Source organism: Mus caroli, chromosome 16 (assembly GCF_900094665.2).
Source record: "Mus caroli chromosome 16, CAROLI_EIJ_v1.1, whole genome shotgun sequence".
NCBI lineage: Eukaryota > Metazoa > Chordata > Mammalia > Rodentia > Muridae > Mus > Mus caroli.
The window spans coordinates 55,591,202-55,603,208 of NC_034585.1; the positions used below are offsets into that span (position 1 = coordinate 55,591,202).

The following is a 12,007-nucleotide window of genomic DNA, read 5'->3' on the forward strand; positions in this document are numbered from 1 at the left end:
AATGCAATATTAAACCACACACATTTCCTTCCTAGCTACTGTGCCACATAAACATCTGGCCTCTTTAAGACTGTCTGATCTTGGCAGTGATCACAAATTACCTTTTACAAGTTGGTGTTTGTGATTTCTCTTTTTAAAAAGCCTTTTTTACTATGAAGAGTATCTTGGTTACATTCCTGTTGTTGTAAGAGAATATCCTCAGTCCATCAAGTTAAGAGAAAGGACTGTTTGAGGTTCATAGTTCCACAGTGAAACAGTTCTTCATGGCAGGTAGGTCAAAGCCGAGGGAGTGTTACAGCAAGCACAGGACATCCACAGTCAGGAAATACAACAAGAGAAGGTAGGGCAAGATTAAAGGCACAAATGCCTGTTCCCAGTGATTGACATCATCCAGCAAAGTCTGCACCTCTAACAAGCTACGCAATATATCCAAAAAGCAACACTAGCCAGGACAAAATGTTCAAACCTATGACAACATGGTGAATGGTGAATGTTTCTCATTTAAAGCAAAGCCTTCCACCTTGGTCGCCCTGTGTGGATGGTCACCTCTTAATGCAGAGGGCACACACTCTAACTTCGATGACCCCATTGTCTAAATCAGGGCCAGCACTGGCCTAAAGTACAAAATCTCAAGACAGATTCTCAACTAATGGTGCAGGCAAAATAACCTCTTAGTTATGACAACCCCTAGTGAAATCAAAAGAACAAATTATCTGCTTCTATCAGGCAGTGATACAGATCCAAGTTCTCCTTGTTCAAAATATCAGTCTGACTCATACACTCTCCTTACCATAGTCATATTTACATCCCTTTTTTATTAGATATTTTCTTTATTTACATTTCAAAAGCTATCCAGAAAGTTCCCTATACCCTCCCCTGCCCTGCTCCTTTTTAAATTTTTTATTGGTTATTTTCTTTATTTACATTTCAAATGTTATCCCTATTCACGGTTCTCCCCTCCAAAAAAAACCCTATCCCATCCCCCCTCCTCCTACTCCTATGAGGGTGTTCCCCCACCCACCCACTGACTCCTGGCTCCCTGCCCTCTCATTTACATCACTTTTTGCTCAGTTATTTCTCTCTCTATAGAAATATGATAGATAGATAGATAGATAGATAGATAGATAGATAGATAGATAGATAGATGATAGATAGATTATATATATAATATGTATATATATATGTATATATATATACACATATGAGCAATTAGAAATAATTATATAGAGTGATATACATAAATATATATGAGATATTGCAATATTTAGTTGAATGTGAACAATTAGAATTAACCACAACACAATGTGAATGTTGTCCTAACTTACATTTTCTATTATGGAACATACTAGGCCATTACTTTATAACTTAGTCTCAATCCTGCTACCAGATTTTTGCCATAAAAGACCTCTAGGTCATCCTCAGTCACCTCTGTAACATTGTGAGGCAGGCTTATTAGTTTAGTATATTTTCTTTACCTCCTGAGATTGGAAACTCCCATAAGAATGGCCCAGTATGCTCTGCTGACAGCACTTGAGGGCTTCTCTTGCCCAAAGATTCAAAATATTCCATATTTCTGCTGTAAGTAAATTCCAAAGGCCTAGGAAACACAAGGCCAGATAATCACAGAAAGAACACTGCCTGGTGCTTGAGATTGCTTTTTATATTAAAAAAGAGTATTGTAATCTAGATCTTAAGACCAATAGCTTAATAATTTAATGAAGTAAATTTTGTGGTATATATTTCAAAAGAATGAAAAACTCGGATTTGCTTAACTATTTTATAACCATATGACTAAAACAGACATTCACAGTCTAAACTTGTATTTTTTATTTAACAATATGTAAATTTTCAATTATGTGCAAAATACAAAATCAAATGTAATGATGAAATTCAAAAGAGAGGAAAAGGATGGAAAAGGCTTTGAAATATTCAGAAATTATGTATTATTTAATGACTTTTCTCAAAGCACACAAAACTTCCTTGTTTCTTAAGCTGTAAATAAAGGGGTTTAGCAGAGGAATCACAACTGTGTAGAACAGAGAATACATTTTATCCTGGTTTTCACCTGGTGCAGACCCATGACTCACATACATGAAAAGGAGGGTACCATAGAACAAAGAGACAGAGAGCAGATGGGCACTGCAGGTGAAGAAAGCTTTTCTTCTGCCCCTCTCAGACTTCATGTTCAGGACAGCAAATAGGACACGAGCATAAGAGACTACAATAGTCACAGAGGTACAGATTTGTATAGAAGAAGCAAAAATAAAAATTACCAATGCATTCAGAGATGCATCTGTGCAAGAAATTGTGTAGAGTGGCAAGATCTCACAGTAGAAATGATCAATAACATTAGATTTACAGAATGTTAATCTGAATAATAATCCCACATGAACTATAGGATTTAGAACACCAATTATATATGATAAACTGATTAACACAGTGCAGAGTCTTTTGGACATCACCACTAGATAGAGCAGAGGGTTGCATATGGCTACATAGCGGTCATAGGCCATCGCTACCAGGAGGAAAATTTCAGTAGTTGCACTGAAGCAAAAAAAATAATATTGGGCAAAACACTCACCCATGGATATTATGTCATTCTTATTTAAAAATTTCATAAGCATCTTTGGTGTCACAGAGGATGACGTGCAGGCATCAGCAAAGGCTAAATTTCCAAGAAAAAGATACATGGGTGTGTGAAGATGAGGGTCCTTCCAGATGAGAAAGATCAAGCCAAGGTTGCCCACCATGGTGATGACATAGATGAGGAAGAACACCAGGAAGAGGGGAACTTGAAGCTCTGGACGATCTGTTATTCCTCTAAGAACAAACTCAGTCAGCAGGGTGCTGTTTCCTTCCATAACACCCCCTCAGGATGCTCACTGCAAAGAGAGATGAGACAAAGAAAAGATAATCAAGAGTCTATGAGAACAGTACCAGATCATAGTCCCCTTTCACACATGTCAGGTGCTCCTTAATAAACAAGAAAGAACAAAGTGAACTCTTTCTGCTTTCAAAGCTTTCCTGAAATAGGAAACAATTTATCAACCATTTTGATGCATACATTTTATAATATGCAATTATCTGAAAACTAAACACATTCATAACTCATATTTTTAAACAAAACTTAGAATGGTAAAAATGGAAAATACACTTTGTACCAAATAAAACCAAGCTCAAGATGAAAAGTCCCATTGTATAAAGTGTTGCTTTACATGACGACATTTTCATTTTCATTTAAAATGGATTTTGAACATGCTGACACTTTCCAGTTCTGTAATGATAAATATGCACAAATGCAGCCAGCCTTAAGGTAGTCTGTGCACTTGAATCACTGCATTGATGACCTCAAATTAGGGCTATCAATTAGAATGATCAGGTTTGAGTATTCATATGAACAGAAATAGCCATGGAGTCTTAATGCAAGTACAGCCAAATGTATTTCCTACCAACATACACTTTTACCATTTTTAAATCTTCATAGCCCATTCTTTTTAGAGTTAGCTAACAGCTCCATACCAATATTTGTGATTTCAGTAAACTATTTTTCTCAAATAATTTGCTTTATCATTTTTAAAGGAGTGAAAACTAAAACTTTTTTTGCCAAAAATAGACAACAAACCATCTTGTAACAAAATGCACAGAAGAATTCAAATATTGTAACAAAAGGAGCAAAGGTATCCTCTGTGTCTTCATTTCAACTAAATTAAAAAAAAATAAACTGTTCTGTGAAATTAGCTCACTCCCATCTTTACTGGGAATAGGAAAGACGAGTTTTGCTTAGAGTTTTATTAGATTCTAAAACATTAGCAAACAAGCAGGTAAACCCTGTAATAATTACTAAATGTTCCACAGTCTTATAGCTTCCGAGCATTTAACATGAAACAGATGCTGCTGTGGTCGTCGACTTTCCCTCTCTAAATATTCACTGCAAACCCCTGGAATCCATTCACCAGGTGAACAAGCAGGCATAGATCATCCAAAGCCACATTGTCCTGTGAACCCAGGAACCACCAATTCATCTTGATTATGAAAATATCCAAAGTAAAAGTCACAAAGAGAAATTTTACTAAATAAGAATCACAGCACAGAGGTTCATTGCATGGAATCTTACACATTCACATGATTGAGCTCAAATCTTTGGTCTATAAATACATAGCTGTGAGTCACCTGGCTTTAGAGAAAACAAAGAGAATAACAAAATATTTCATTTAGCTTTTCAGGACTCCTGTGTGTCCTACTTGTTAGATGATTTCCTTAAAAAGATATTTACACTCATCATTCTCATGCAGTTATTGGCACATTAGGACAAATTTTGGGTAATGAAGTGTTTGAACTATATAAAAGAATAATATTATTTTTCTCACCAAATTCCTATGAAAATCTCTGCAGGCATGTATACAATAATAACTCCATGACAATACTCAAAGTTCAGGAAAAAAGAGGGTCCATAATAACCGCCCTTCTCACGTCCATGTACTTTAACAAAAGAAATTTCTAAGAGGCTTATTTATTTACTTCAATCTTATTTTTAAAGTCAATGTTAAAACTCCCTCAGCGCAAACAAAAACTCCCTGTAGAATAAAGAAATCTGCTGAGCATTGTTTATTATTCAGCTAATTATTACTAACAAACATATTATGATGGCCCTGCATAGTCTTGCATATTTTCTAAAACCAAAATATTAAAAGTCACTTGTCAATAAATATTTACTCCACTGACATTCTCTAGGTATTTTAGATGCAATTGACTCAATACTATTTTATGTTTAGGAAAATATTTTTGTTAGTATGCATATTGCATATCAGTATGGATACTACTTCCTTGAAAACTATAAAGTGTTCGCATAGCATTTTATAAGTTAAACACGTATTTATTAATTCAGGTTTGTTTCATACCATTCTCTCACTGAGAATAAATTTTATTGAACCATAAGATATTTCCAGTATGAATGCATTTCTCACATGTAAAATCAGCAAACTTATTGTGGCTTACTGTAATCAAATATCAAAAAATGATTAAGGTTATGGAAATATATAAAAAGTTAAAGAGAACAAATTGCTTCTATGTCACTGATTACTGGTGAATACTGACAGCATTTTCATTCAAGCATTCGAGATCTCTATCTACTCATCTCTTTTGTGTATATAGTATCAGTATATACTGGTAAAATCAAAATGATATAACTATACTTTATTAACAAAGTAAGTGACATATTTTCTAATCTCTTAACTTGAAAATTCACAGGCTTATTTCTCCTGGTTATAAAAGTTTTGTGAAAATAGTCCCACACCTAAGTCTCAAGGAATATTGGAGAAAGCAGGGCTGACAGACTGATTGTAAGAGCCAGAAGATCAAGGAGCTTGCTGTGAGGTTGTGTCTTCTAGGAAATTCAGGAGCAACACCCATAAAGTCTCAGCAACAATTGCTCACCAAATGTGAGCAGAGTCAGAATGACGTCAACAAACATGTCAAATTGCATGGAGAAAAGTTCATGAGACCTCAGCCCTCCACAATGAACTATAAGAAACTGAGGAAGGCGAAGAACAGGAGAAGAGGTCTTCCCCAGGGCCGAGCACACCAATTGGTTGTCCAGTGTCCAGGGGGGTCAGCCCTGAACACATGCAAAATAGGAAATTTATATGGACTGGACAGTTTCATGTAACAATTTTAATATATTGTATTTATATACTTACCTGAATGCAATATTAATTTTAGAAAAATAGATGCCATATATTTGAAGGAAAGTAGAGAAGGATATGTAGAATGTTTAAAAAGAGAAAAGGAAAGAGACAAATATTGTAATTAAGTCTCAAAAATGTCCTATGAATATCTCTTGTCTTAAAGTCTAAAATTGAAAAATATTGTGTGCATGTGTGTGTGTGTGTGTGTGTGTGTGTGTGTGTGTCACATGCACGCACTGTTATGGATGTAGTCTTACAATTTTGCCATGAGACTATGGGTGTATTGTGACCATTTACATTACATTACATATCCAGAAGCAACACATTTTGCCTTCTTATGCAAGCCACAGAAAATCAACATACTATGTTTGTGTATATACACATCACCACATAAACAAAGCACAAAATACCTTGACCGACATGATTTGGAAAAGCTATGACTTTTTAAAAAAACTATAACTTGGCCTAAATTTCTGAAAACCTGAAAATTATTGTTGCATGTATTTAATGAGTACAAATTGATGTTTTGATACATGCAGGCAGGACTTCATGATTAGCCATTGTCAGCACATTACGAATCCATCACAAAATGTCTTCTTATCCCACTGAAACCTTCTTCCTTTATCAGCCATTTCCTTAATCGGTCAACTCTTCAGGCTTTAGTAATTATGCATCTGCTCTGGTTTGTGTGTCACATAGTTTTAGATTCTGTATTTATGTGAGACTAGGTAGTGCTGAGCCTTCTAAGCCTGGGTAATTTCATTTAGCATATCATTCCTATTCACTCACATTTTTTTTCAAACAGCATAATTTCCATACCTTGGATAATATTCTTTTCATTTGTTCACCTCATTTTCGTTGTCAGTCCACCCATGGGCATGTAGGATATTTTAGTACATTGGACATTGTGAAAGGTACTACAGTGCACATGAGAGTGTGGACATCTCTTAGAATATTGATACTATGGATCTGCTTGTTGGTTTTGGAGCCAGTTCCATCCTGTTTGGAACATGTAGACTTGAAGATTCTGCCTCTAAGATGTTGACCAAATAAATAATATTCTTAGTCTTAATTTCCTCTCAGGCAAAGACAGTAATGTGGGCCTAAGAGGTTTCCAGAATCAAATGGAGAAAGGGAAGTTGCTGTCATTGGTGTCAGATGATAAAGACACAAAATGGTGACTTCAATTATATTGGAATTGTTTTACTTATTCATAAATAAAGCTGCCCATCTCTTCCAAAGAATAGGAGACACCTTAAATGAGATGTGTGCTGTTCACTGAAAATGTTGCTTAACTCTGTAGACAAAACAACTTTTACACCTCATTCTTTGAATCTTTTAGTTGCTATGCTGTCCCCATGTCGAATGCCTATCCCGAGTGACTGACTTCTTCCAGCAAATTCTTCACCTCCTAAAAGCTCCACAACCTTTCCAAGTAACAACACTAGCCATGAGTACAAACCTGTAACCCCATGTATTGTACAAAATTTTTATCCCAATCGAGGGTTTCTACCCCACCTTTAACCATTTAGTTCCTGGATAAAAGACATACACAACCTTTATATTTACAGTAAGTTTTAACAGCACAAGAGCTAGGCAGGGCAGATACCTACCCTCTATGCTATTAGAATCTATGTTTCTATTGATAACCACAAATTATTACTTACTACTTACTATGTTTCATCTGGGCTGCTATTAATTCCAATTTGCCATCCCTCAAGGTCATGTTTTCATGACTCACATAACCCATGGCATCTTTCTCTTCTCCCTTCACTTTCTTCTCTCCCTCATGGTTCTCCTCTGATCCCCAATCCGAGGAACCCTAAACCCTGCCTATGTTTCTTGTGCCTAGCTGTTGGCTGTCAATCAAAAATAACTTGGGGGCAAGGTCACACAGTGTCACTTGGATCTATGTGCAGATTCTCTCATCTCTATGACAACCAGGTCTTGGGGGTTAGAATTAGCATTATAATATTAACATTAGAATACAAGCAGCATCAGGATAACCCACTACTCCCACAGTGAACATGTCCCATTCAAACCAAAGCCTTCCACCCCTGGTTTCCCTGGCCTTATGGCCACCTCTTAATACAAAGAACATTCAATATAACTTTAATGACTCCATTGCCTTAGTAAGTTCAAGCACTGGTCAAAGGTCAAAATTTCAACTAATAACAGATGTAAGGTAGCATCTTAATTGTGAAACCCCTCTAAAAAAATCAAAAGAACAAAATACATATCTCTATCAGACAGTGATACAAACTAATCATTCCCACTCCAAAGGAACAAATGGGAGCATAGCAAGGAAAGATTGGACCAAAACAAGACCAATATCTAGCTGGGCAACACCACATCCTACAGTTCTATGTCCAGCAATTAAGATTACTATAGGAATCATCTCAGATACAAAGGGCTTACAAGGCCTGATCACTGCAACTCTGCTGTTTACGGCACACACAATCTCTATGCTGTGTCAACTCGATTCTATGTGTGCAGTTTTCCTCAGCAGATAGCTTAAGATTCTGGTACCTCCAAAGCCCTCATGTCACCAATGCTTTGCCTTCATGCTTCACACTAAGTTCTCTAAGAACCTCTTTGCATAGATCTAAGCTGCCACACATTGTCTAGCCACAGCAGCCTACCATGACTCCTTCTCACCTTTACACCTTACATTCCTTCAAAGGTAGTACCACGTGGCCAATGCCTTGAAGTTCTGCTGGCAGATTAAGATGTATTCTGTACACACTTGCACCACAGATATATTAGCTTCTATGTTTCTGAGGAAACACCCTGCTAGGCATTGCTTTCCAGGATCAAGAAACTATTTCTTTATTGTCAGGTAAAGTTCTCTGGTTTGAAATATATTTGTATTTTCACAAGTTGGAGTCTTTGATGTGTGGGGTTTTTCTACCCTCAAGGTATCTTCCTTATTGTCCCAGTGTAGAGGACCAGGGTTCACTTTGATGGAATGAATTCCTTAGTCAGTTACAGATGCTCTATACTCATCATTTTCTTATACAAAACTTCAATCTTACACACTTTCCTTACCATAGCCACACTTTAATATCTCTTTTTACTCAGATATTTATCTCTATCTGGATTGCCTGTTCACTGTCCTTGTCCCCTTTCTCTGTCGATCTTAATGAGAACAGTCAGAAATAACCACAACAACACCTGAATTGTACCCTAACTCAAACTGTCTAGTATGGAACATATTGGGCCATATACTTTTGTTTTTATTGATTATTTTATTTATTTACATTTCAAATGTTAATCCCCTTCCCAGTTTCCCCTCCATAAATCTCCCATTCCCTCCCCACTTCCATTGCTTCTATGAGAATGCTCCCCAATCCATTCACCCACTCCCACCTCACTGCCCTAGCATTCCCCTACAATGGGACATCGAGCCTTCACAGGGCCAAGGGCCTACCCTTCAATTGATGCTACAAGACCATCCTTTGCTACATACAGACCTGCAACCATGGGTACCTCCATGTGTTGGTTGGTGGTTTAGTCCTTGGGAGCTTTCAGTCTCAATAGAGTTTTTGAGGTCCCACCAGATTCTTTGCCATACTATACTGTGAAAGACCCCTAGGTCATCTTTTCTCACCTCTGTATAGCATCATGAAGCAGGCTTAATTGTTTAGTATATTTTCTCTATCTACTGACATTAAAAACACCCATTAGAATGACCTGATGCACTATGTTTACAGCACTTAAGGGTTTCTCTTCCCCAAAGTTTCAAACTACTCCATATTCCTATTGAATAGGAGTTTCAAAGACCTATGAAACACAAAATCAGGATAATCATGGTACAACACTGCCTGGTGACAATCTTCTGTAGGAGCTGCTTTCTGTAAAACATAAAGCATGGATTTGAGATTGCAATTACTGCAAAATACAGTCCCCAAGGCCAAGCTTAGAGCAAAGGGGCAGTTTGCATACACACTCAGGAAGCAGAGCATAAATAAGAAGAGAGGTGGGGCTCTAGGAACTCAAGGTCTGTTGATAGTGACCTTCCTCCTCCAGAAGGCTGCAAATAGTGCCACCCACTAGGGACTGTGTCCAGTGTCAGAGCCTATGGGGCCATTTCAAGTTCACAACAACAGTTCTGTCCCTTTTCCCTTCAGAAGGTTGAGTAAATAGTACAATCGGGTTTTCATATAGTCTACATTATGGCTTGTGCACTTATATGTGAAACTTGTTTCCCTCTTTCCCGTATTGATTCAACATGTAGAGAATTCATAAACAGTCATGGCAATAATATTCCTTGCTGATGCTGTTGATATTGTTTGGCTCAGACATTAAAGCACAGTGCATATGTTCACCTTGCTGCTAATGAGATCCAGTTGGAGACCTTGTCTAGGAGATGCACCCAGCTGTCTGGTTCAGGGCCAGAGAAATGAGTTAAAAGAAAAGGTATGCATAGGTTTAAAAAAGTTAGTCGTTTTGTAAGAATTTTAAATTTCTATGCTCCATTTTAAAATTTTTCTTTTAATTTTAAATACTTTTTGTTTGAGAACTTTTGATGAATGTAAATAAAATATTTATCCCTTTCATAGTAATCTTAAGTCTCCAGAAATACCCCCATTTAAGTGCTTGTGTAGGATTCCTTGTCAAATGTTGTATAAGTATTATACCTATATACTGGTAATATAATCGCAGTTTATTTAAACTATTTATATGTGCTTTTCTCAAGAATTATTTTAAAGAGAAAAATGGATTTTAAACAAATTATTTACACAACCCAACCTAAGATTGTTTTTTAATAAAACTAAATTCAAAGATATTTAATATAGATCTTAAGAATAAAAGTTTGTCAATCTAATGAAGAAATTAATGAAGCAACTTTCCAAGTGAGTATTAATTTTAAAACAACAAAAAACTGGATTAGATCTTAAGGCCTTTGATAACGATTTTATAACCATACTACTAAGACTGTCATTCACAATATAAATTTGTATATTTTATTTACTAATATGCAAATTTACAATTATGGGCAATATACAGGATTAAACAATACTATGCACTTCAAGTAAGAGGAGAGGTTGTAGAATGGACTTCAAAATACTCTGAAAATGGTTAACATTTTATGAATTTTTTCAGAGCACCCAAAACTTCCTTGTTTCTTAAGCTGTAAATAAATGGGTTTAGCAGAGGAATCACAACTGTGTAGAACAGAGAATATATTTTATCCTTTTGTTTACCTGATCCAGACCCAGGGCTCACATACATGAAGAGGAGGGTACCATAGAACAAAGAAACAGAGAGCAGGTGGGCACTGCAGGTGAAGAAAGCTTTTCTTCTGCCCCTCTCAGACTTCATGTTCAGGACAGCAAATAGGACACGGGCATAAGAGACTATGATAGTCACAGAGGTACTGATTTGTATGGAAGAAGCACAAATAAAAACGACCAATGTATTAAGAGATGGATCTGTACAAGAAATTGTATACAGTTGCAAGATTTCACAGTAGAAATGGTCAATTATATTGGATTTACAGAAAGTTAATCTAAATAATAATCCTATATTAAGTCCACAGTTTACAAAACCAATTATATAGGACATACTGATTAACACAGTGCAGAGTCTTTTGGACATTACCACTAGATAGAGCAGAGGGTTGCATATGGCTACATAGCGGTCATAGGCCATCGCAACCAGGAGGAAAATTTCAGTAGTTGCACTGATACAAAAAAAATAATATTGGGCAAAACACTCACCCACAGATATCATGTCACTCTTATTTAAAAATTTCATAAGCATTTTTGGGGTCACTGTGGTTGAAATACAAGCATCAGCAAAGGCTAAATTTCCAAGAAAAAGATACATGGGTGTGTGAAGATGAGGGTCCTTCCAGATGAGAAAGATTAAGCCAAGGTTGCCCACCATGGTGATGACATAGACGAGGAAGAACACCAGGAAGAGGGGGACTTGCAGCTCTGGACGATCTGTTATTCCTCTGAGAACAAATTCTGTCAGCAGGGTGCTGTTCTTCTCCATGATCCTCTCTCAGAGTGTTCTCTGCAAAGAGAGATGAGGCAGAATATCTGAACAAAACTAGCTGAGACTCTACTCTTCTGAACTTGTGATTCATTTGTTCCTTAATCAAGAAATATGTAATGTTTCTGCATGTAAAGTCACACAGGAAACACAGAGTATTTTCTGGCTTCTGCTAGACTAAATTTTAACTTGCAATTATCTGAAAATTAAATGAGTAGGCTATTGAAGCCAGTCTGTTTGGCTTTGTGCAAGTTACTCTTAGTTACCACAAATGATGCACATACTTATGACAGATCTGTTATAAAGGGAATTTAAAATAG

At 36.5% G+C, this 12,007-nt stretch overlaps 2 protein-coding genes across 2 annotated transcripts; both read right to left on the bottom strand.

Annotated features, from left to right (window-relative positions):
* Nucleotides 1–1,903: 1,903 nt before the first annotated feature.
* Nucleotides 1,904–2,880, bottom strand: LOC110311682 (olfactory receptor 5AC1-like). Its single transcript, XM_021185149.1, has one exon. The coding sequence runs from the start codon at nucleotides 2,859–2,861 to the stop codon at nucleotides 1,944–1,946; it is 918 nt and encodes a 305-aa protein (XP_021040808.1). The 5' UTR covers nucleotides 2,862–2,880; the 3' UTR covers nucleotides 1,904–1,943.
* A 7,835-nt stretch (nucleotides 2,881–10,715) lies between these two features.
* On the bottom strand, nucleotides 10,716–11,708 carry LOC110311689 (olfactory receptor 5AC1-like). Its single transcript, XM_021185155.1, has one exon. The coding sequence runs from the start codon at nucleotides 11,685–11,687 to the stop codon at nucleotides 10,767–10,769; it is 921 nt and encodes a 306-aa protein (XP_021040814.1). The 5' UTR covers nucleotides 11,688–11,708; the 3' UTR covers nucleotides 10,716–10,766.
* Nucleotides 11,709–12,007: the final 299 nt, after the last annotated feature.

What these genes read in the sequence shown, in the direction of transcription:
- LOC110311682 (XM_021185149.1), bottom strand. Translation starts at nt 2,861, where the DNA reads ATGGAAGGAAACAGCACCCTGCTGACTGAGTTTGTTCTTAGAGGAATA.
- LOC110311689 (XM_021185155.1), bottom strand. Translation starts at nt 11,687, where the DNA reads ATGGAGAAGAACAGCACCCTGCTGACAGAATTTGTTCTCAGAGGAATA.